Below are 25,446 nucleotides of genomic sequence, written 5' to 3'. Positions count from 1 at the left end.
GAGATCCTGTCCCTAAAAAAAAAAAAAAAAAAAAAAAAAAATTTAAATAAAAGAGAACTAATTCTACCCAACTTATACAGTAAGATGAAAGGTGGTTGGAGGCCAGGCGTGGTGGCTCATGCCTGTAATCTCAGCACTTAGGGAGGCTGAGGCGGGTGGATCACCTGAGGTCAGGAGCTCAGGACCAGCCTGACCAACATGGAGAAACCCCATCTCTACTAAAAATACAAAATTAGCCAGGCATAGTGGCACATGCCTGTAATCCCAGCTACTCAGGAAGCTGAGGCAGGAGAATTGCTTGAAGCCGGGAGGCAGAGGTTGTGGTGAGCTGAGGTTGCGCCACTGCACTCCAGCCTGGGCAACAAGAGCACAAAGAAAAAAAGAATAGGCCGGGCGCGGTGGCTCAAGCCTGTAATCCCAGCACTTTGGGAGGCCGAGGCGGGTGGATCACGATGTCAAGAGATCGAGACCATCCTGGTCAACATGGTGAAACCCCGTCTCTACTAAAAATACAAAAAACTAGCTGGGCATGGTGGCAGGTGCCTGTAATCCCAGCTACTCAGGAGGCTGAGGCAGGAGAATTGCCTGAACCCAGGAGGCGGAGGTTGCGGTGAGCCGAGATTGCGCCATTGCACTCCAGCCTGGGTAACAAGAGCGAAACTCCGTCTCAAAAAAAAAAAAAAAAAAAGAAAAGAAAAGGCAGTTGGCATTTAAAGGAGGGCGAATCTCTGACTGAAGGCATGCACTGTGTCTGCTTGTTATGCTGTCAGGTCACTGACCACCTCTCTGTGAGTTACTCACAGTTTCTTCTCAAACAGTTCTTTCAAACAAACGTTACCTCATTGACTAAAACCTTTCCAAGGGTTCCCATGACAGTTGGAATAAAACCTGAATTTCTCAGTCAGGCCTCTGGGGTCCTGATGTGGTGCCCTAACCTACCTCCAACCTCCCTGTCCTCCCTTCAGTCCTCACTAGGCTAGAGCCTCCAGAGTTTTCTTTCAGTTCCTGGAATGTATCCAGGTCTTGACTGCTTCAGGATTTGTGGATATACGTTTTCTTAACAATTCCCTTAACCCTATATTTCTTTCTTCTTTCTTTCTCTTTCTTCTTTCTCCTCCCCCTGCCTCCCTTCCTTCTCTGTTCTCTCTCTCTTTCTTTCTTTCTTGAGACAGAATTTCGCTCTTGTTGCCCAGGCTGGAGTGCAGTGGCGCGATCTCTGCTCACTGCAACCTCTGCCTCCTGGGTTCAAGTAATCCTCCTGCCTCAGTCTCCCACGTACCATCACGCCCAGCTAATGTTTGTATTTTTGGTAGAGATGGGGTTTCATCATGTTGACCAGGATGGTCTCAATCTCTTGACCTCGTGATCCGCCCGCCTCAGCCTCCCAAAGTGCTGGGATTACAGGCGTGAGCCACTGTGCCCAGCCAACCCTATTTTTCATGTGGTGGGCTTAATTAACCTTCAGGTATTGAATAAACCATTGCTTTCTCGAGAGTCCCTCTCAGACCTTCCACTCTAACGTACTTCTCCGTTGTTATTTTCTCCCACAGCCTGTCAAGCTTTTCTTTACTTTTTTTTTTTTTTTGGAGACGGAGTTTCGCTCTTGTTACCCAGGCTGGAGTGCAATGGCGTGATCTCGGCTCACCGCAACCTCTGCCTCCTGGGTTCAGGCAATTCTCCTGCCTCAGCCTCCTGAGTAGCTGGGATTACAGGCACACACCACCATGCCCGGCTAATTTTTTGTATTTTTAGTAGAGACGGGGTTTCACCATGTTGACTAGGATGGTCTTGATCTCTTGACCTCGTGATCCACCCGCCTTGGCCCCCCAAAGTGCTGGGATTACAGGCTTGAGCCACCGTGCCCGGCCCAAGCTTTTCTTTTCTACCATTTTGCACAACTTTTAAAAGTTCACACATTTTTGTTTCTTTTTAACCACCTCTCTTCTATGAGATCGTAAGCTCTACAGGAGCAGGGAATATGTCTGTTTAGACCTCCACTATTTTCTTAGCGCCTAGCTCAATGCCTGGTGCTGAATAAATATTTTTCTTAATGAATATTGAGTCCTCACAATTGCCAAGCACTTGGTGACCTGCAAAAAGAGTTTTCACACGTATTCTGAATGAAATGTAATAATCACTCCTGAGATATTTCAGGCAGGGTAAATTTTTGTTTGTTTTATAGAAGGTAAAAATGTTGGAGAGTTTGGCTTGGCCAAGTTCACATAGCTGGAGGCTTGGGTGGGAAGTCAGTTCTTTTGGTCATTTTGACCAGTGATCTTTCTCCCACAATAAGGAATCTGTGTGGGGAATCCGGAGTACACCAGTAATGTGCCTGGGAACTAATCTCACAGCCCGGATTCTTAGAACTGCTGTGTTCTCTTTCATCTATACTCTTCATGATTGTTGGCTAAAATTCCCATTGTGTGAAAAATAGTTCCAGTTCCTTGTTGATTTATACATACAAAGAGGAACCTGAAGCTGCTGACTGAACCGAATGGAGGTAGAATGTATTTTCAGTTTAGAAACCTGGTCTTTCCACTACAGAGTCAGAATGAATATATTGCTAACCTCAAGGACCAACTGCAAGAGATGAAAGCAAAAACCAATTTGGAGAATCGCTACATGAAAATCAATACTGACCTGCAGATTGCCCAGACCCAGAAAAAGTGTAACAGAACAGAGGAACTCTTGCTGGAAGAGATCGAGGTAATCCCTGGGACATTAGGAAAGAACCCGGAGGTGGCATTGGAGCTCTTACTGTTGATACTGTCTTAGCTAACAAAGGAGGGAGAGGAAGATTTCCCTCCATCTCTCCAACAGCCCCCTGCACTTGAGGTTGAAAATAAAAGCCTAAATGAAGATATGCATATTTGCACGCAGAGATTCCAATGGGCTGTAGCCTCCATATCCTGCCTCTTCATAATGACTGAAAATTGGCTGTACATTCTCCCCTTATCGAACCACTCACCATTTCTCTTACTAATTATAGGGAGAGGGCAAAACAAGATACTTAGCTATGGCAGGATTTTGCTGCTCCTTATTTCATCTAACTAGTACCTTTCACTCTCAACATCTAAAGAGCTGAAAGTTCATTCAAACCTAAATTTACAGAGATGAGAAGTCACGGTGAAAAACATCAAAATATCAGGAGGAAGAAATAGTAGATCTTGAGGGGAATGCTAAATGACCACACACACACACACACATGCACACAAAGCCAGGCACTAGTCCCAGCTAACTGTAGGTGAGGCAGCGAGACAGGAGGATCCTTAAGCCCAGGATTTTGAAGTCAGCCTGGGCAACATAAGAAGACTCCCTTCTCAAAAAAAGAAAAAGAAAAAAAAGAAAGAAAAGAAAAGGAAGAAAAACAGGCAGATGGGAAGAAGGAAGAAGGAAGAAACATCCTTAGACAAGGTAAATTCTGTGCAGGAGGGACCCTTCCTCTGAAATTTACGTGGCTTACGGCCATGACAACACTTTTTTGCACTCTGAAACTTCCTTTTAGGCTCTACAACCTTGTGCCCTTGAAGGACTGTTTCTGTCCTTAAATGGTCACCTCTTTTCAGGCAACAGGTTTGTGTTCCTTCCGTTAGGGAACACTAGCACACATCTAGACAGTGCTGCGCCACGTGGTTCTGCAGTGCTTGTGAACAGGAATTGCACTGAACTGAACTGAATTCCCATGCCAGAGCAATACCATAGAATTCCCGGGATCCCAGCTGGTAAAGGACACCTAAGCTGCTGACCAAGCTGCAGCCCTAATCTTGAAAACAGCTGATTCCCAGCCCTGCAGGGAAGGCTTGCTAGTATCTGATTATTGTTCTTACAGAAACTAAGAATGAAAACTGAAGAAGAGACCCGGGTTCATATGGAGATTGAAATGTTCCTTAGAAAGGAGCAGCAGGTGGGTCACCAAAACTTTTCTATGCTTTGCTATGTTTTTTTTTCTATACCGCTTATACTGAGGAAAGAAAAAAAATTATTTTTTAAGAAAAACCAACCATCATTCTTTCAGCCTAATAAACTGTTGCCCATGTTTTCTTTCACGGTTATGCATCTGAATAGATACATAGCTGTAATTTGACAGAGTACAGGTAAAACTTTGTCTTCTGCTTTTATCATTGAGCTTATATGAGAAACTTTTTGGCCAGGCATGGTGGCTGATGCCTGTAATCCCAGCACTTTGGGAGCCCGAGGTGGGCCGATCACCTGAGGTCGGGAGTTCGAGACCAGCCTGACCAACATGGAGAAACCCTGTCTCTACTAAAAATACAAAATTAGCCAGGTGTGGTGGCCCATGCCTGTAATCCCAGCTACTGAGGAGGCTGAGGCAGAAGAATCACTTGAACCTGGGGAGGCGGAGGTTGCGGTGAGCCAAGATTGTGCCATCGCACTCCAGCCTGGGCAGCAAGAGCAAAACTCCATCTCAAAAAAAAAAAAAAAAGAAAGAAAGAAAAAAGTTTTTTGATTCCTATATTGCTGCATAATCATAATTTTTAAATTATGACTTAATTTATGACTTAAAATGTATTAAGTCAAGGCTGGGCGTGGTGGCTCACACCTGTGATCCCAGCACTCTGGGAGGCTGAGGCAGGCGGATTACGAGGTCAGGAGTTAGGGTCTAAATCATCCTGATTAGAATGAGTCAGACCGCTGTGCCCAGCCAAGTGGGCATCATTTTTCTATTATTGGCTATGACACCGTTGTTCTGGTGTTTTGGTCAGAATTACACATGAATTCATCATAGTCATGCCTAGTTTGTCATATGCAAGTTAGAGCATTCAGAGGAAAAGAACAGACCCCTGAAACTTTGAATGGGAACATCTGGTTAGATCGGATGAAACTGACAATCTTGGTCAAATTACTTTAAAGCTTGCTTGCCAGTGGAAGTAGCCTGCCCTTCTGTGTCTGAGGACACCAGACTTCCTTTGCCTGAAAATCCTTCCCACGGCTAAGGTTCAGACCTCACTGGAGAGGGTATGGCTGTGCCCACTGGATGCCAGCGATGTTTGCTGGGTTGCCTCAGGCCAGAGGTGGCTCACAGCTGGCAGAATAAGGCTGGCAAGCAGAGAACTGTGGACCTTGCTAAAACTTTTTTCTTTCCTAATCTGGATGTGTACTCAATTAAGGGGGGAAAAAAAAACAGGGCTTTTTTTGTCCATTGTGATATTTTTTCTCCTTTGATATGTTAATAAAGGAAAATACATTGATAAAGTTGCTGATTTGAGTCATCTTTAAATTTTTGGGACAAACCCTGCTAGGTCATAATGTGGCAAGCAAGAACCCTCTTGCTGTGGTATCAGTAAAACGTGCGGTGAACCAGTGCCACTGGGGGTCCCACCCACACACCGCTGGCAACTCCGCGAAACGATGACAAGCCTCCTGGCGGGTCCCTGCAGCGCCCTCTGCTGACAGTTTAGCATTTTGTCAGCTGGCAAGAAAAGTGTTAATGGCAGGCACCCGTCTTCACAAAGCAAAGAAAGATGGATTTGGGGCTGACAGGCAATAAACCGGTCACTGGCGCAAACGAGTTTTTATTTTTTTAATCATCAAGTGTGAGGTTTACTCTAGATTTCTGGTAGATAAACTATCAACTTCAGGAAGTATCTTTTTAGTCTGGTCTTGCTAAAAGTTTTTCTAATCAGGAATAGTACTCCATTTTATGAGATGAATTTTTTTTTCCATTCATTGAGATGATATTGTTTTCTTTAATGTGTTAATAAAGAAACACATTGCTGGGTGCGGTGGCTCAAGCCTGTAATCCCAGCACTTTGGGAGGCCGAGGCGGGTGGATCACGAGGTCGAGAGATCGAGACCATCCTGGTCAACATGGTGAAACCCCGTCTCTACTAAAAATACAAAAAACTAGCTACGCGTGGTGGCGCGTGCCTGTAATCCCAGCTACTTAGGAGGCTGAGGCAGGAGAATTGCCTGAGCCCGGGAGGCGGAGGTTGCGATAAGCCGAGATCGCGCGATTGCACTCCAGCCTGGGTAACAAGAGCGAAACTCCGTCTCAAAAAAAAAAAAAAAAAAAAAGAAACACATTAATAGATTTGCTGATGTTGAGTCATTTCCAAATTCTTGGGATAAACTCTACCCAATTATAGTTATTCTTTTAATAGACCATTAGTAAATTGATTTATGGATTTAAAACTTTTTTCCTAAACTTTTTTTTTTAACTTTTAATTTTTGTGGGCACACAGTAGGTGTATATTATGCTACCGTGCCTGGCTAATTTTCCTTTTTTTCACCATGTTGCCAAGGCTGATCTCAAACTCCCAGACTCAAGTAATCCTCCTGCCTCAGCCTCCCAAAGTGCTGGCTGGGATTATGTTATGAAAGACACCACCTGGCCAATATTTTCTACCTAATTATTCACCTCAACAGATAAATCAATTCATTTTAAGATTTTTATAACATTACTATAAAAGGAAAAACCAGTATCACCTTCCATAAATATAAATTAGTATAAACAGGCTGGGCATGGTGGCTCACACCTGTAATCCCAGCAATTTGGGAGGCTGACATGGGTGGATCACTTGAACACAGAGCTTGAGACCAGCCTGGGCAACACAGTGAGATCCTGTCTCTAACAAAAAAGACAACAAGTAGCCAGACATGGTGTTGCACACCTGTAGTCCCAGCCACTCAAGAGGCTGAGATGGGAGGATGACTTGGGCTCTGGAAGCAGAGGTTGCAGTGAACTAATATCATGCCTTTGTACTACAGTCTAAGTGTCAAAGGCAGACCTTATCTCAAAGTAAATGAATAAATAAAATAATGTGAATAGAAATACAAAAAATACTGAATGATGTTACTGCCTTGTAGCCAGGCCTTTTTGTTTGCCTGAAGCTTGATCCCTCTTTGTTTTTTGGAGTTTTAAAAAAAGTGTTAACAAAAGAAAGAGAAGATAGAAGAAATATGATAGCACCAAACTGACATGTGACTCTAACATAATCAGAATGATTTTATAAGAGACTGGCTCTCATTCCATTGTCCAGGCTGGAGTGCAGTGGAGTAATCTTAGCTTAATGCACCTCAAATCCTGGGCTGAAATAATCATCCTGGGCAGCCCTGAGTAGCTAGGGACCACAGATGCATGCCACCACACCTGGCTAATTAAAAAAAATTTTGTAGAAATAGGGTCTCACTGTGTTGCTCAGGGTGGCCTCAAACTCCTGATCTCAAGCAATCCTTCCACCACTGCCTTCCAAACTGCTGGGATTACAGGCACAAGCCACCCTACTCAGTGTAATCAGAATGATTAACTATAGCCATGTTTTAAAAACATTCGACGCAGGCCGGGCGCGGTGGCTCACGTCTGTAATCCCAGCACTTTGGGAGGCCGAGGTGGGTGGATCACGAGGTCAAGAGATCAAGACCATCCTGGTCAACATGGTGAAACCCCGTCTCTACTAAAAAAATACAAAACATTAGCTGGACATAGTGGCGCATGCCTGTAATCCCAGCTACTCAGGAGACTGAGGCAGGAGAATTGCCTGAACCCAGGAGGCGGAGGTTGCGGTGAGCCAAGATCGCGCCATTGCACTCCAGCCTGGGTAATAAGAGCGAAAATCCGTCTCAAAAAAAAAAAATTCGACGCTATGTACCACCTAAAGTAACCTCTCAACATGTCACTCTTGAGGTACATCGTCTAAGAGTCTGCAAGTTATACACTTCTGTTCTTTTAGGGGTAACCTTTCAAATTTTGTTTCTAGAAAGTACACAAATATGGAATGCTTCACAAATTTGTGTGTCACTCTTGCACAGTGGTCACACTAATCATCTCTGTGCTGTTCCAATTTATATAGATATTTAGATGAAGTTTCGCTCTTGTGGTCCAGGCTGGAGTGCAATGGTGCAATCTCAGCTCACCACAACCTATGCCTCCCAGGTTTAAGCAATTCTCCTAACTCAGCCTCCCACATAGCTGGGATTACAGGCATGCGCCACCATGCCCAGCTAATGTTGTATTTTTGTATTTCTCCATGTTGGTCAGGTGGATCTCAAACTCCTGACCTCAGGTGATCCACCTGCCTCGGGCTCCCTAAGTGCTGGGATTACGGTGTGAGCCACTGCACCCGGCCAATTTTGGTATATATGTTACTGAAGTAAGCACAACTCTTAAAATGTTAACATCTCTTTTTGCACTTTTAAAATTTATCTGCCTAGGGTTAATCAATATTTATACCTTTTTGCCTTTATTAAGGCAAAGATTTCACTTATCTCTTCTCTCCCTCTTCAGCCCATGTTGAAATCATTCATTTTATATATAAATATATATATAGTGATATATACAGATATTTTATATACATATATGTGCACGGTGGGTATACAAGGATGATCTTGAGCATCAAAACCACCCTCTGAGGTTTGTACTATTACTGTAATAGTAACACTGTACTATTGGCTAGGTTTAGAATTTTGTATATGAGGGAACCAGAGGCTTACAGAATGTAAGTAAACTTTCTTTCAGTGCCCGAGTTGGGATTTTAAACTTCAGAGCCGTGCTCTTTCAACTAGACTATCCTGCCTACTTTGGGATTTTAATTCTGAATTACGATTTATGATTAAAAAGTATCACATACCCTATGTTTTACTGGTTCCTTTCCATTTCTTAATATATCTTTCATTTTATTTTGCTATAGTAGTACATCCTTGAATAACTCTTTCAGAAAGACTGGGTTTAGTCTTTCTTTCCTTACATTTGAATGCTGGGTTGGCTAGGTGTACAATGTTTGATTAACATTCATTTTCTTTTAAAATTTTGAAGACATTGTATCCTTCTTTTTTTTTTTTTTTTTTTTTTTTTCTTTTTTGAGACGGAGTTTTGCTCTTGTTACCCAGGCTGGAGTGCAATGGCGTGATCTCGGCTCACCGCAACCTCCGCCTCCTGGGTTCAAGCAATTCTCCTGCCTCAGCCTCCTGAGTAGCTGGGATTACCGGCACGTGCCACCATGCCCAGCTAATTTTTTGTATTTTTAGTAGAGACGGGGTTTCACCATGTTGACCAGGATGGTCTCGATCTCTCGACCTCGTGATCCACCCGCCTCGGCCTCCCAAAGTGCTGGGATTACAGGCTTGAGCCACCGCGCCCGGCAAGACATTGTATCCTTCTTAACTAGGATTTAGTGCTGTCAACCAAAGAGATATCTGATGCTTTTCCTTACCTTCAGACTTTTCTACATACTTTTCTTTCCTCTTCATTGCAATTTCCCTTATCCAGACATCTAGATGACCCTCCTCCCCCTATTTTTGAATTGACTAACATACAAGTAAAATGTGTAAGTACTTAGTGTATAGTTTGATGAACATTTATGTATACACATTCACCTAACTGCCACCTGGATACAGAGAACATTTACAGCATCCTAAAGTCTCCCTCACACCCCATTGCCAACCAGTAGTCCAGCTCTCCATCCAGGTAAGTAACTACTGCTGTGACTTCTATCTATAGAAAGTTTTGCTGTTTTGCTTATTCTTGAAACTTATATAAGTGGAATCATATAGTATACAGTGTTTTGTGTCTGGTGGATGCCACGTTTTCATGTTCTTTCTAAATAGAAACTTGAGGAGAAGCTAGAGTTCTGGATGGAGAAATATGATAAGGACACAGAAATGAAACAGAATGAACTAAATGCTCTCAAAGCTGCAAAGGCCAGTGACTTAGCACACCTTCAGGACCTCGCAAAGACGGTAAGGAAGTCATCAGAGCACTCACTGCATAGTGAGTGGTAACTAAGTTACAGTAGCTGGGTATTGCTATTTTGGGCCAAAAGCAGAGGTGTGCTTATAAACCACTGGGATTCTTTACAGATGCTGCTGCTGCTGATGGGGACAGAAACAGTGGCTAACACTTATACAGTGCTTACTCTGTCCAAGGCGCTTTTCTAGTATTTTACATCCATAACTTATCTACCCCACACAACCCCTTGAGGTAGATACTATTATTTCTGCACTATGATCTCTGAAGACACTTTGTCAATGATGATTTCTAACAAGCTTGTGATTATGGTTTCATTAAGGAATAAGTGTAGATTTCCTGAAATTTTTTTTTTTTTGAGACAGAGTCTTGCACTGTCATCCAGGCTGGAGTGCAGTGGCGCAATCTTGGCTCACTGAAACCTCTGCTTCCCAGTTCAAGCGATTCCCCTGCCTCAGCTTCCCGAGTACCTGGGACTACGGGTGCGTGCCTCTACGCCTGGGTAGTTTTCTGTATTTTAGTAGAGATGAGATTTTACCACGTTGGCCAGGATGGTCTCAGTCTCCTGACCTCATGATCTGCCCACCTCAGTCTCCCAAAATGCTGGGATTACAAGTGTGAGCCACTGTGCCTGGCCAAATTTCCACCAGCCTGGGTCACATGGCAAAACTCCATCTCTACTAAAAATACAAAACTTAGCCAGGCATGGTGGCACACACCTGTAATTCCAGCTAATCAGGAGGCGAAGGCACAAGAATCACTTGAATCCAGGAGGAGGAAATTGCAGTAAGCCAAGATTATACCACTGCACTCCAGCCTGGGTGATAGAGTGAGACTCTGTCTCAAAACAACAAAAAACAGATACTATTTGTATATGTACATTCTCCCAAAGTTTTTTAAAAAAGCAATATTATTTTGAAGTCATTAATCACACCTTGAGTTAATTCGTATTTCTTTTTTTTTTTTTTTTTTTTTTTGAGACGGAGTTTCGCATTGTTACCCAGACTGGAGTGCGATGGCACGATCTCGGCTCACTGCAACCTCCGCCTCCTGGGTTCAAGCAATTCTCCTGTCTCAGTCTCCCGAGTAGCTGGGACTACAGACATGCACCACCACGCCCGGCTAATTTTTGTATTTTTAGTAGAGACGGGGTTTCACCATGTTGACCAAGATGGTCTCGATCTCTTGACCTCGTGATCCACCCGCCTCGGCCTCCCAAAATGCTGAGATTATAGGCGTGAGCCACCGCGCCCGGCCCCGTATTTCATTTTTTATGAAACATAAAATTGAATTATGAAAACTGAAGTTTTGGTAACAATTATAAAGTGAATATTTACAATCTAGGTATCTACTACATTTTTTATTTGGTTTATCTTTAGATTTGGCATATTTTATTTTGGAATTTTATTTTAAAAGCACAGGGCTGACTGGGCTGCAGCTTAGTCAAGAGAGTTCGGTAATAAATGATTAATGTCCATCCTTGCAGATAAGAGAGTATGAACAAGTCATCATTGAAGATCGCATAGAAAAGGAGAAGAGCAGGAAGAAGGCGGAACAGGATCTCTTGGAATTAAAGAGCGTCATAAAGGTAAAGAACCATGATCAGTATCTCGCCATAGCCGGCCTAACACTGAGGAACACAAAAGCATTTCTCATTCATTGTCAGACGCATCTTGGCTTACCGAGGAACTGGAGATCTGAGAAGCAGCACGGACTTCTGTCATTATTATAATTTGCCAGCACAGTCCATGGTGTAGGGAGACAGTTATGACATGCCTCCAGCTGTTCATCTGGGGAAAAAGAAGTGGTTAGCAGTGGAAGCAAAACCTAGGCCCAGAGGCGAAATGTGAGAATACTATGCCTAACCAAAACCAGCTCTTGACAGCTTTTTTTTTTTTGAGACGGAATTTGGCTCTTGTTACCCAGGCTGGAGTGCAATGGCGTGGTCTCGGCTCACCGCAACCTCCGCCTCCTGGGTTCAGGCAATTCTCCTGCCTCAGCCTCCTGAGTAGCTGGGATTACAGGCGTGTGCCACCATGCCCAGCTAATTTTTTGTATTTTTAGTAGAGACGGGATTTCACCATGTTGACCAGGATGATCTCGATCTCTTGACCTTGTGATCCACCCGCCTCAGCCTCCCAAAGTGCTGGGATTACAGGCGTGAGCCGCCGCGCCCGGCCGACAGCGTCTTTTAAATATGCTACTACTTCTGAAAATCCTGCTTATAAATCAGCCCCAACTATCTGCTGGGTTCCTGATACAAGCTGCTTAGGTGGGAAGGATAAGCAGCAGGTTAAGAAAAAAGAGGTTTTTTTTTTTTTTTAGACGGAGTTTCGCTCTTGTTACCCAGGCCGGAGTGCAATGGCAGGATCTCGGCTCACCGCAACCTCTGCCTCCTGGGTTCAGGCAATTCTCCTGCCTCAGCCTCCTGAGTAGCTGGGATTACAGGCACGTGCCACCATGTCCAGCTAATTTTTTGTATTTTTTTTAGTAGAGACAGGGTTTCACCATGTTGACCAGGATGGTCTCGATCTCTCGACCTCGTGATCCACCCGCCTCGGCCTCCCAAAGTGCTGGGATTACAAGCTTGAGCCACCGCGCCGGCCGTTTTTGTTTTTGTTTTTTTTTTAAGTTTTATATGAACTTGTATATATCAGTGATGATGAAACCGGCAGGTCACAGATCACACGAAGTACTTATAAGCAAAAACTTAAAGCAGGATTAGCAGGGCACAGTGGCTCATGCCTGTAATGTCGCAGCACTCTGGGAGGCTGAGGTGGGTGGATCATGAAATCCGGAGATCAAGACCGGCCTGGCAACATGGTGAAACCCCATCTGTACTAAAAATAGAAAAAGCAGCTGGTTGTGGTAGTGCGTGCCTGTAATCGCAGCTACTCGGGACACTGAGGCAGGAGAATTGCTTGAACCCAGGAGGCGGAGATTGCAGTGAGCTGAGATTGTGCCACTGCACTCCAGCCTGGCGACAGAGCAAGACTCCGTCTCAAGAAAAGAAAAGGAAATCTGACTTCCTTGTACTGCTTTCCTTGAAGAAAGGCCAGGTTCCCCATCCCCACCAGCTACTTGAACCAAAAAGAATGTTAGTTACCTGGGCCAAGGGCAAAGGCAAACAAACAGCCAAAAATGCACAGATGATGCCACGTGCCTCCCAAAGTGCTGGGATTACGGGTGCGAGCCACCGTGCCCGGTGGAAGTCAGATTTCCAAGTATGAAGAAAAAAATAGGCCAGATCAGGTTCCTTTTATTTTTACTCCTTGGGAACTTCACTCAAGTTCATGGCTCACGCTCCAGGTCCGCACGACAGGAGAGCATGGCTGTAGTGATTACGTGGCCTGCCACTTCCTGCACAGACCGTTCTTCAAACGCAAGATACTTGACTAAACAATCCCTTTACGTGGGCAGAACGCAGCCTGTGAGGCGTGCTGTGAGTGAATACAACTTACGCTGTCCTCACCCCACTTTCCTCCTCCAGATCCAGGCCTGGTGGCGAGGCACTATGATACGGAAGGAAATTGGTGGTTTCAGGATGCCTAAAGACAAAGTTGACAGCAAGGATTCCAAAGGAAAAGGAAAAGGCAAGGATAAGAAGAGAGGCAAGAAGTGACCAAGTTATCCTCTATCTTTGCCTCTGGTGCTCTGGAGGTGGGAAGGGCGTGGAGAGTAAGAAAAACCTCGTCCCAGCACAGGTGACTCGTCTACAGGTCACTTCCCACGGAGACGCTCCCAGGGGAAGCCTGCTGATTCCACTCTCTGATTTAGGGTTACACCATTGACTTAGGGCTTTCTCATACCTTGCTGTAAAGAAGTTTCTGGTAGTCCTGTGAAGATTCATTCTTCTTGCTCTTTCTCAGCAGAACCAAGCAGTTCATTGTCTTAGTAACAGCGATGCATTAAAACTTCAGTAATTCCTGTAATGTCTGATTCTGCTTTTACCCAATTGTCTGTAGTGAAAAAACTCTTAGGAGCAAAAGCATTCAGTAGGAATTATAAGATGATGTTTATTAGCTGTCTAGCATAATACATACACAGTAGAGTTTTAATAAATGTTGGTTCCTGCCTGCCTTTTACATTTATCATCACATTGGTGTTTTTATTGGGGTGAAAATGGCGTGGAATACATATCCAATTATAAGCTGCTTCCACAACTTTTTTGGGAAATAGATAGGGATACAAATTATAAATACAAGCTAGAAATAGGATATTAGGATATGATACTTTACAAACTGTAAAGATGAGGACACAGGTTCTATGAAGGGTATTCTGGAGATCTTTTTGACAAGTGAAACACTCAGGCCAATACCTGCTTTGCTTACAATTCCCACCTGATGGAGTGTTAAGATGAAAATAGACAAGGTGTGTGAAAATATCTAAACTATGACTGTCACTCTCCCTCTTCCCCTAGAAAAAAAAAATGAGCCCACCAGGTCATTCTTGCCGTGATTAGTCAAAACAGAACATCTTGGGATGCTGTTTCCCTACAGCACGGCTAGTAATTTCCAAGAGAAAAGCTGCCGAATGTGTCACATACATTTCATGAATTAAACTTCTAAGTCACTCCAAATAAAGCACAGTCTTTTTTTTTTTGAGATGGAGTTTCGTTGTCCAGGCTGGAATGCAATGGCACGATGTCAGCTCACTGCAATCTCTGCCTCCCAGATTCAAGCGACTCTCCTGCCTCAGCCTCCCGAGTAGCTGCGATTACAGGCATGTGCCACCACACCCAGCTAGTTTTTATTTTTAGTACTAGAGATGAGGTTTCTCCTTATTGGTCAGGCTGGTCTGGAACTCCCGAACTCAGGTGATCTGCCCGCCTCGGCCTCCCAAAGTGCTGCGATTACAGGCGTGAGCCATCGTGTCCGGCCTAAAGCACCACCATCTTGATATCTGTACTTCCTTAAGAAAACCAGTTTTAACTCAAAAGACTATCCTGAAAGCCCCTGTTTCTACTGACATTCCTTCTGGAAATGACATGCCTTTTACCTCATTCACCTTTGCCAAGGGAACCGTATTTCAGTTATGAACATTCTCCAATCAGCTTTTATTACGTTCCACTGAAGTGTTGGCTTTTATTTTAATGTCAACATATAAAGTGGCATACAGACAATTTAAAATAACATACATGATATTGACATATTTATTCTTAGAACTTATGCAATATATTTACAGACATACAAATACAGGACAATGTTTTACAAAATCTTTCACTAATTACATGTTTACAACATTTTCAGAAATAAAATGAAATTTGCTGTAAACCATCTCACTGCACTGTGTATATAGAAATGCTTCTAAATATCTATGTTTTCCTTCATTTCTATAACCATTTAAGCGCTTAGTTTCTACGAATTCATCAAACTCATCAGCATAGTCACACATCATGTCACTGCCGAGCTGTATAAAGAATGAAATATCACAAACTCCTTGATTAGCTGTATTTAATAGCTCTTAAGGAAGGTGGTCTACTACTAAGATCTTCCTGCTCTGTGTTCTAGAGGAATACAAAGGCCCCCTTTCCCACGGTTGTTTCCACACCTGGCTATTACAAGAGAACACTGGAGTGCAAAGCATAGATTGTGAGTTTGAAATCCTGGAAACTGCTCACAGAAAACCTCTGGCAGTGGCAAGGGCTCTGCTGGGTGGACTCTCAGCCTGCTGACACCGTCAGTGCTGGGAAGGTCATTGCTTCAGGTCAGTGGAACTGTGGCAAGGTCATCTTCATCTTATGCTGGAGTCAAGCAAAGCTAAAGGTTAAACTGAACTGTGCTTTCCAATTTTTTTTTTAAAAAGGTACATATAAAATACTGAATACAAAAATTATCCCAACAAAAGCATCGTAATTTATTTTTGCATCTTGATAAAAAAGAAATTCACACCTCTGCAGAGGGTTTGAAAGAACTTCAAATGTATTTGCTATTTTTCCTTCAATTATCAGCCAAAACTGCAGTTTTTCCTAATAGTTCAAATACAAATCTGATTTACTTTAATAAAAATACATTAAGGTGGTTTCATAATATGTGCAAAATTTGAAATAAGTTGAAATTCCCATTTATTCCTATGGGAAAATAAGTTGCAAATCTTGCAAGTACTGTATTATGTAATGTCTTCTAGAATTATTCCTTGCTTCCCCCCGCCCCCACCGAGACGCAGTCTTGCTCCATTGCCCAGGCTGTATTGCAGTGGCTGTATCTCGGCTCATGGCATCCTCCACTGCCCGGGCTTCAAGCGATTCCCCTGCCTCAGCATCCTGACTAGCTGGGCCTACAGGCACGCCACCGCACCTGGCTTTTTTATTTTTAATAGAGACGCGGGTTTCCCCATGTTGGCCAGGACGGTCTTGATCTCCTGACCTTGTGATCTGCCCGCCTCGGCCTCCAAAAGTGCTGGGATTACAGGTGTGAGCCACTGCGCCCGGCTTTTTTTTTTTTTTTTTTTTTTTTTTGAGATAGAGTCTTGCTCTGTTGCCCGGGCTGGAGTGCACTGGCATGATCTTGGCTCACTGCAACTTTCGCCCCCCAGGTTGTTCTCGTGCCTCTGTTGCCCAGTAGTTAGGATTACAGGTGCCTGCTACCATGCCCAGCTAATTTTTTAATTTTTAATAGAGATGGGATTTTACCATGTTGGCCAGGCTGGCTTGCATAATGTTAAAAACAATCCTGTCCTTTCCCGAGTTTCATTTCATGTAATTTGGGGACTGTACTAAGGCTTACTGTTGACTAGTACAGTTTAAAAATACACATGGCTAAATTCAAAACAAGTTATATAAGGGTTGATGGGTCTGTTGGGAACTGTAAATATAGTGGGGTCTGGCTGTAAGTGCTTAAATAGACATTTTACTTTTGTTCTATAAGATAGGGCATTGAGCACAGATGTTTTATGTTATACAATTTATTTTTAGAGGTGGGGTCTCACTCTGTTGCTCAGGCTGGAGTGCAGTGGTGCAATCACGGCTCACTGCAGCCTTGACTTCCTAGGCTCAAGTGATCCTCCCACCCCAGCCTCCTGAGTAGCTGGGAGTACAGGCATGTGCCACCACACCTGGATTTTTTTTAATTTTTGGGAGACAGGGTTTTGCTATGTTACCCAGGCTGCTCTCAAACTCCTGGGCTCAAGTGATCCTCCTGCTGAGCCTTGCAAAACGCTGAGATTACAGGTATGACCCACCGGGCCCAGCCTGTTATACAACTTTAAACCTGTTCAAAGTGGTAATATTCCGATGATCTTGTTTCTCTGCAAGAACAAGGAAGAAAATATTACTTTGACCAGATACTCAATGTGATTTGATCCAAAGCTACTTTTAGATGGTACATTTACATGATAAAAAGAGGGATAACATTATGCCCAAATGCATGCATTGGGAAAGAAAATCCGGAACAGTTAACAACTACAGAAAAAAAAAAAAAAAGATAACTAACATCTTCCACTTACTTTATTTACTTGTTTTACAAAGGCAGTGAGCACCAAAAGATATCACCAACTAAATGGGGTTCAAATGCAGGGGAAGGAAAACCCAAGTAGGTGAAACTTGAAGAAAGGCTCCTGATCGTGTGTGTGAGCCCCTGAGCCTTTTCCTCCACCCATAATTGAGTATATGAAGGCACTAGTGGTAGAGCCACATGGGGAGCAGGAGGAAAAGACAGGAAGCTGTTTTAAAGATGCCGTAAGTGCTTCAATTCAGCCACAGAAACTGGCAGTTCCCTGAAGGAAATAAAGGAGGCTTGCCTTTCCCAATGTATGTGTTGTGAATGCAATGTGTCTGCAGGCCTGGGTGTCGGAGCAGCATGAGGCGGCGGTGAAGGAGGCTCTGTGAGATCAATGCAGATGACACACAGCAGTGCGCTCTCAGCCTGAGGATTTGGAACCCGTGTAAAAGGGCTTGTTTATACTGTCTAGATAACAGGATGACAAGAACCACCCCCTGTGATGGACTGGAGGTGGGAGGCCTAGAACACTGACCTGAAATACAGCCGCATCTGTTTCACTGTTTTACTATGCAAAATTTGGACCAGGCCCAGTAGCTCACTCCAGTAATCCCAGCACTTTGGGAGGCTGAGGCAGGAGATCACTTGAGCCCAGGAGTTTCAGACTAGCCTGGGTAATACGGCAAGACCCCAACTCTTTAAAAAAAAGAAAAAAGAAAATACTATGCAAAATCTAGGCCTTCTATATTATTTTTCTTTTGCCTTTGACAGAATAGTCTAACTCACTATCATATAGCTTTTAAATGTGGCTAAAAAATGCAGTGGGGAAATTGCCCCCCCTCCCCAAACATACAAATATCTAGCTTTGAAGAGTGGTTTTCACTACATAAAAAACATGTGCAATGGACCGGGCATGGTGGCTCACACCTGTAACCCCAGCATTTTGGGAAACCGAGGCGGGTGGATCACTTGAGGTCAGGAGTTTGAGACCAGCCTGGCAAACATGGTGAAACCTCGTCTCTACTAAAAATACAAAAAAATTAGGCAGGTGTGGTAGCATGTGCCCGTAGTCCCAGCTACTTGGAAGGCTGAGGCAAGACAATCGCTTGAACCTGGGAGGCAGAGGTTGCAGTGAGCCGAGGTGACAGAGCAGGACGGCTTCTCAAAAAAAAAAAGTACAGCGGTTATTGAAAATGCAGATTCCCAGGGTGTACCCCAGACCTACTGAATGTAACAAATACTCGAGGAGATTCTAATGAACCACCGAGTTTAGAAACCAGCAGACTAGCTGTCTCGAGAGCAGGTAAAAGCAACAGCAGAGCACGCTTGTGCCTAACTCAGACAACGAGCTTTCTGATATGTGAGATAAGCCTGCTCTCTCAGAAAGCACAGTCAGGTTAGGTGTTGGGTTTTCAGTAACGAGGTAAGTTTCATTTAGAAAGCCAACGGTGTCTTTGTAAAAAAAATTCAATGGAAATGGATATAACCTCCCCTAAAATGGAGAAATGAAGCAAAATATTCCTGTTAGGAATCATGGAAACAGTCCCTTCTGAGAACACATAAGAGCTTTGTTTAGGCAGACAGCTGGCAGCAGCAACCACGTTGTTCTGTTCCTTGTTTTGGCCAGGCCAGTGCCCAAGGTCCTGCGAATCCTTAAACAGCAGATAACTGGGGCTGCTGTTGCCTGGGTGGCGCAAGTTCCAGGAGAGCCTGGACCGTCACTGCAATCTGGCTCAAACCTTTCTCTTCTAAAATGTGGAGAGGCAAACATAATTGCTCCTGAAATGGGACAACGTAACATAAACACAAACAAAAAAGAAAATCAGATGAATATCATAGAACTGAAAGGAAAAAATAAATCCTTCTCCCCTTCATAATAATCAATTAAGATAGGAAAATGTAGTACCTGGGAAACTGACTTCAGTATAAATAAGATAGAGATGTCTGACACTCACTGTCACTTTATTAATACAACTGAAAGTACATACAGATCATTTTGAAAATTGGAAAATTGACAAGTAGCATACATTTATACATACAACAGAGGAAAAGCAATACTGTAGCATGAAAGCAACATCCTCTATCTCTGATAAATAAAAAAGGTCAGTGCAAATCTATAAAATAGGCAGGTGAAAAATAGAAAAACAATTCCACGCTGTAGCGTGGAATTGTTTTTCTATTTTTCACCTGCCTAAGACTCAAAGATATTATATTTTAAGAGAAAGTACTTTGTAAATTCCCTACCACAGGAATGCAAGATAGTTTCAAAACGTAACTCAACCTGCATGAGTTCTCTACTATCTGCATTGCAATCCTGACTATGAAAACTTGGCTTCTCAGGCAGAGCAAGAAACTCAGTGTATTTGGAGCTCTTGAGATTTGGATGTGTTTGAGAAACTTCCCTCTATTTTGAATAATTCATGGAAGGCTCAATCTGAATTAAAAATCTGAACTAGAGAATTAAAAAGAAATTGTATTTGAAAAGGTAAAGTACTTAATATCCTGGTAGTTAATAGCCTGATTTATGGCAGAGAACTCCTATGTAAGCTTAGGCAGGAACATCTTGATTACCAACATGTGAAAAGTTGTTTACAAAGTCTGCTTAAGGAAGTTAAATACATTCGGCTTGTACGCATCATTTGTCTGGTTAATCCTTCCTTGTGAGGGAAAAAGACAAATGGTAAGAGCAGTATTTAGCATTGGCTTTCTGTTAAGATTAAATATTCAGGAAGAAAAGAGATTACTGTTACAAAGAACAGAATTTAGAATTCTGATTCCACTAAAAAAAGATTATACATGTTTGTTAAAGAAGACAACTACGGTGTTTTTTTTTTCCTTTTCGCTGACACTGTATTACTAGGAAATTTTTACAAACTCAGTTACAATAAAAAATACAACAGGTATTTATTTCTGAGGCAGTTATTGGTACTTGTGCTTCTTTTTATTTAATATTTATTTTGATAAAATGAGGTAACTGTAATCTTAATCTTTTGATCAAATAAAACTAGAACTTTGTAGAAATACTACTGCAAGTCTAGATAAACTGTATTTAAAATGAACCCTGCCCAGTGTTCTGCGTGTTCTGCTCTCGGAAAGAGATGCGCTTTCTCCAAGGCTGACTCCCTGAGCCCTTCCTCTCGTGGTGCCCTGGGATCTGTGCAGCTGGGCGGTTTACACTCAGAAGCCTATGCTTCCTAGAGCACGCTCACCTTCCAGTGGGTTAAAGGGAGTGCTGTGTGTTCTCAAGAGAATGTTCAATTATAACTCCTAACCCACATGACAGCCTGTGTGGTTTTAACAAGTGTTTTCTTTAAAGGGATAAAACTCTACAAAACTTTTAGAATGATTTCTAACTCAGAGACATCTTAAAAACAAAACCATCGCAACACCCCAAACTCTAAAAGGCACTATTAATACAGAAAACTGAAGCCTTCATCATCACAGTGTTTAGTGTTTCGGATTAACAGTGAACAGTCTTTTTTTTTGAGACGGAGTTTCGCTCTTGTTACCCAGGCTGGAGTGCAATGGCATGATCTCGGCTCACCGCAACCTCCGCCTCCTGGGTTCAGGCAATTCTCCTGCCTCAGCCTCCTGAGTAGCTGGGATTACAGGCACGTGCCACCATGCCCAGCTAATTTTTTGTATTTTTAGTAAAGATGGGGTTTCACCATGTTGACCAGGATGGCCTCGATCTCTTGACCTCGTGATCCACCAGCCTCAGCCTCCCAAAGTGCTGGGATTACAGGCTTGAGCCACCGTGCCCGGCTTGAACAGTCTTTTAACCTGTTAAAGTAGCTGTCCCGTTTAATATGGAAGAAAATCAAACCAGTAAGACCCTCAGGCTGAATTCTACAAGAGGATCTTGTGTTCCTCACAATCTCTCTTCACACTTGAGTTCAGCCTTTATCCCAATCTTAACAGACTTCAGAAGGTTCCTGAATGCTCAGAAACACCATTTATGAAACTAGAGTCTAACTGCAATTATAAGTTGTTTCAAGCATTAATGTCTTAGCAAGTCAATACTAAGCATTCTGAAAGAGCTAGACAGTATTCAGTGCCTTGAGTACAGAACAGACTGCTGCCTAGCACTTCACCTGCTGTTTCACTATTAAGATGGTTTGAATACATTAGAAATTACACAAATTCCGATTTTAAACAGAATCCTGGGAGTGAATCTCAGTTACGCATTAACGAACACAGTAAATCTGGACAGGTACCCAGAGGTCAGCTCTAGCCCATCTGCTCACTGTGCACCACTTAAAATGCATACACTGGGCTCAGAATAGCAGTCTAGAGAATCTACATGATCTTTAAACTGAACATTCTGACCAAACTAAAATCTTTAAGATTAAATGACCAATACCTTCCAAATGTCCAGACTGCAAATGCTTAGATGGACTTGTGCCTACCGATGAAGGGAGAATTCAGTATTTCAGGACACGGTTCAAAGTAAAAATCTAAGTGACCGGGCACTGCCAAAATCAGAAAAGGCACGATGATTTTCCTTATGAGCAGCTGCTGAAAATGTTCAGTAACTCCACAATTTCAACACTTGTGTTGAGGCATGGAAAAATGGCCAGATGGGCGTCGTATTGTGTGACTTTGAAATAAAGTTCTACATATTATATTCGAAGTACAAGTTCAGAGGTAAGAGAAACAAGGCCAGTCCAGGAGAATGGATGGATGACCAGGAGAAAAAATGCTGGTCTTCTACTCTTTGTTAGCAATCATAAATGTTTACTAACATGACGGACGGGCTGCTCATCTGCACATAGAAGGAAAGGATTTATCTCCTTTATTGGTTAGCTCTTTGAGGCCCGGTGGGGAGAAAAAGCACGTATGTAAATAATTCTGAATGAGAAACTAGTCTCCTTTATCAAGCACAGAAATGAGGTGGAAAGTCACTGGAGTGCGATCTTTCAGCTAGAGGGGAAGAGCCGGTAATAAAGGATACAGAGAGTTAACATTACAGTACAGTAAAATGCCACAAAACCCAGAAGCTGGATAGACAGACAGACAAAACTGGATTCTTCTGAGTGTGCCCCAAGAGAAAGCAGTGTTTCAGCAGTTCTTTTAACGCTGAGGTTTAGCTGAAGGATGTCGGAAGGGGAACAAAGATTGTCCTGTCCAAAGTGTGAGCAGGAAAGGAAAACAGAAAAATAAAGTCAGTGGATCAGAAATGCAGATTTGAGTATAGAATTCAATATGATCATCTCAGTCATATTCACACATACACATCCTGTAACAGTTTTACTACGAGCAACAAAAATAAAATGCTGAAAACCCAAAATACAAAGAATCTTCTATGTACTAAGCTTGATCTTACTACCAAATAGCAAAATAAACCTGCTGGTGACTAGCATGAACATTCAGAACACAATACACAGAAGTGGATGTTGGTTTAGGGTCGTGTGAGGCCTGAAAGTAGTGAGGTGTATATGAAGCAACCTCTTTCCTGATGCATTCTTCTCTAATAACAAAAAAAGTAGATCAGAAAGCAAGGACAAAAAGTGGGGCAGGCTGAGGAGAGGGGCATTTTCTGGAATGCCAGGTACATCAAAAAGGTTCGAAGGCTGAGGAAAGCCTCAAGGTCAGGGGGAAATTTACCACCTAGAAGCCAAATGCACTGAATGATTTGGCATTCCTCTAAAAATCAGGAGGTGGCGATGGCAGTGAGCTGAGACAGCACCACTGCACTCCAGACTGGGTGATGCCACGAGATTCTGTCTCAAAAAAAAAAAAAGAAAAGAAAAAAAGGTTTATTCTAAAAGATGATGAGCCTTTATAAAACAATGTAACATAAAAACGAAAAAATTGCTTTGAATTTATTCATAGGGATCAAAAAGGTCTTTGCTAACTAACACTGCATGTAAATTTCCATTCTTTTTTAATCTTAACCAAGTCTGGATCACGAATATGTTCAAAATGAATGCAGAGTTGTTAGCAGCCTCAGAGATCATCCCCCATTTCATAGATTGCAAAATTAACTAAATAAATGCAAACATTACTGGACTTGACAACAGGAAGACATTCTTTAACACATAACGTATGACAACTCTGGGACAAAAGATACTGGACTCAGATAGCTAAGTTTTTAATCACCCATTATAGTTTTTTTGAATGTAGCATATTTAATAAAAGCATAAAAATAAAACAAATACCCATATGCCCAATGTCATCAGAGGTTTTTAAAAATTGCCTTGTTCTTTAGTATTTCATTCATAGTTTAACTTGTGTAACAAAGGTATACACAGAAGGGAAATTATTTGCCTTTATATATCCTATTTGGGTATAGAATTTGACAAAAATATTTTTAATACTGTTTTCTGTTTTACATTTTCAAAAGTGATCATGATTACATTCTCAATTTTCTTTTCAAGTCATACAGAGCCAAGTGGGGATGAATGACCAGAGGTACAGGAGAAAAAGGAAGACGGGGAGGTAGAATTTTCTCCTCCTTTGGCAGAAGGACCTGAGAATGCTAGTTTGAACCTACAAATTTGTGCATTTATTCATTTTCCTTCACTTTGTCCTAGACAAATGATTAATTTTTCAGCAGAAGTAGCAGCATATTAGGAACCCATCTAAAACTGGTAGTGGTTGTGGTGGTGGTAGGTACTTGGGTGGAAGGCAGAAGGGGAGAAGGAAGAGGCAGCCTACAGGGAGCGTTCATTTCCTCTTTGTGGTGAGGGAGAGGGAGGAAGGATGTGTAAGAACCTCAGTCTAACCACTCTGGAAAAAAGACCTTGTCTTTTAAAACTTATTTTTTTTCTCTGTACTCGCCTTCCAACAGCACAGCTCTGGTAGCAACAGGGGCAGGCTGGCCCGTAATAAACATAGTCAACCACTGCATGGCAAGTATCGACTTAAATGTGTATTTTAAGGCACACTGTTTTGTATTTTGTTGACTGATGGCGGGAACCAAAAGAACTCCAATGTAGGGACTTTAAATCTCAGAGACAGAGGATACTTCTGAAAGCCCAGTGGGCAGGTATAATGACTGTAATTGCTGGTAAACAGTACTTTTAACAGGTTTTTACATAGGCTAAGTCACCATGACTGCGGCAGGGCCATTTTCAGCACTCTATTTTGTGGTTCCCATTCTCTGCACCAACCCATGCCATAGTCTCTTTGTTTAAAGACAATGTGGTAGGGAACTAGAGCAGAAACTGGATGTTTGTGTAAGCAGGAACTTCTTCAGGAAGCAGAAGGGAAGAACTGAACACTAATGTGCACATAAGACTATTATAACATACTTGTTTAAAAGAATGTATGTTATTTCATTAGAAACCATATTAAGTGCTCTCTTAAAATAGTTAAAAAGGTTTGTTCTAAGGACGGAGGCAGCGGCTCACGCCTATAATCCCAGCACTTTGCAAGGCCTAGGTGGGTGGATCACCTGAGTTCAGGAGTTTGAGACCAGCCTAGCCAACATGGTCAAACCTAAAAATGCAAAAAAAAAAAATTAGCTGGGAGTGGTGGCAGACACCTGTAATCCCAGCTACTTGGGAGGCTGAGGCGGGAGAACTGTTTGACCCCAGGAGGTGGAGATTGCAGTGAGCCGAGATAGTGTCACTGCACTCCAGCCTGGGTGACAGAGAGAGACTCCGCCTCAAAAAAAAAAAAAAAAAAAAAAAAAAAGAAAAGAAAAGCAGAAAGGTTTGTTCTGAAAGATGATGAGCCTTTCTAAAACAATATAACATAAAAATAAAAATTTTGCTTTGAATTTGTCCATAGGAATCAAAAAAGGTCTTTACTAACTACCACTTTATGTAAATTTCCTTTTTTTCTTTTCTGAGATTGAGTCTCACTGTCACCAGGTGGGAGTGCAGTGCAGTGGTGCAATCCTGGCTCACTGCAACCTCTGCCTCAGAGGTTCAAGTGATTCTTCTGCCTCAGCCTCTTGAGTAGCTGGGATTACAGGTGTGTGCCACCACACCCAGCTAATTTTTATATTTTTAGTAGAGACAGCATTTCACCACTTTGGCCAGGCTGGTCTCGATCTCTAGACCTCGTGATCTGCCTACCCTGGCCTTCCAAAATGCGAGATCATAGGTGTGAATTACCACGCCTGGCCAAATTTCCATTCTTTTAAAACTCAGGTTAAAAAAGAAAACAAAAAACATCAAAAGAAAAAAGTAAAAAATCAATAGGATGATGATCTACCTTCACAGAGAAAACAATCCTGCGAACCCTGCTGTCTAACACAGATGCTCTACAGAGGTGGGCACGCTCTCTTTCACTCTGTAACATGTGAAAGAACTAAAAGACAAGGTCATTCTTTTGACAAGTGATGCTGTGACCTTT

General features: G+C 42.6%; 2 protein-coding genes and 1 non-coding gene across 16 annotated transcripts in view; 1 reads left to right on the top strand and 2 right to left on the bottom strand.

Annotated features, from left to right (window-relative positions):
- The window catches only part of DRC9 (dynein regulatory complex subunit 9), a 42,184-nt gene extending 28,347 nt beyond the window's left edge, over window positions 1-13,837 (top strand). For all 3 annotated transcript variants that reach the window (XM_039461994.2, XM_074406130.1, XM_074406131.1), the window contains 5 exons: window positions 2,545-2,706; window positions 3,830-3,904; window positions 9,565-9,696; window positions 11,190-11,291; window positions 13,194-13,837. In XM_039461994.2, the coding sequence (XP_039317928.1) occupies window positions 2,545-2,706; window positions 3,830-3,904; window positions 9,565-9,696; window positions 11,190-11,291; window positions 13,194-13,325 (603 nt within the window). In that variant the 3' untranslated portion in view covers window positions 13,326-13,837. The remainder of the gene's footprint in view (window positions 1-2,544; window positions 2,707-3,829; window positions 3,905-9,564; window positions 9,697-11,189; window positions 11,292-13,193) is intronic.
- Window positions 7,726-7,827, bottom strand: LOC120360879 (U6 spliceosomal RNA). Its single transcript, XR_005577280.1, has one exon. It is a non-coding gene; the product is annotated as a U6 spliceosomal RNA (small nuclear RNA).
- Window positions 13,838-14,832: 995 nt separating the features above from the next.
- Window positions 14,833-25,446, bottom strand: part of LRCH3 (leucine rich repeats and calponin homology domain containing 3) — a 105,120-nt gene continuing 94,506 nt past the window's right edge. For 7 of the 12 annotated variants that reach the window (XM_039461851.2, XM_074406128.1, XM_039461852.2 and 4 more), the window contains one exon: window positions 19,085-22,262. In XM_039461851.2, the coding sequence (XP_039317785.1) occupies window positions 22,059-22,262 (204 nt within the window). In that variant the 3' untranslated portion in view covers window positions 19,085-22,058. Of the gene's footprint in view, window positions 18,919-19,084; window positions 22,263-25,446 lie in introns of those variants that run through there. The other 5 variants (XM_039461853.2, XM_039461857.2, XM_039461856.2 and 2 more) reach the window with 1 other exon arrangement.

The sequence above is a fragment of the Saimiri boliviensis genome, chromosome 9 (genome assembly GCF_048565385.1).
Source record: "Saimiri boliviensis isolate mSaiBol1 chromosome 9, mSaiBol1.pri, whole genome shotgun sequence".
In the NCBI taxonomy this organism is placed as follows: domain Eukaryota; kingdom Metazoa; phylum Chordata; class Mammalia; order Primates; family Cebidae; genus Saimiri; species Saimiri boliviensis.
This window is presented reverse-complemented; position numbering and strand designations above follow the sequence as displayed.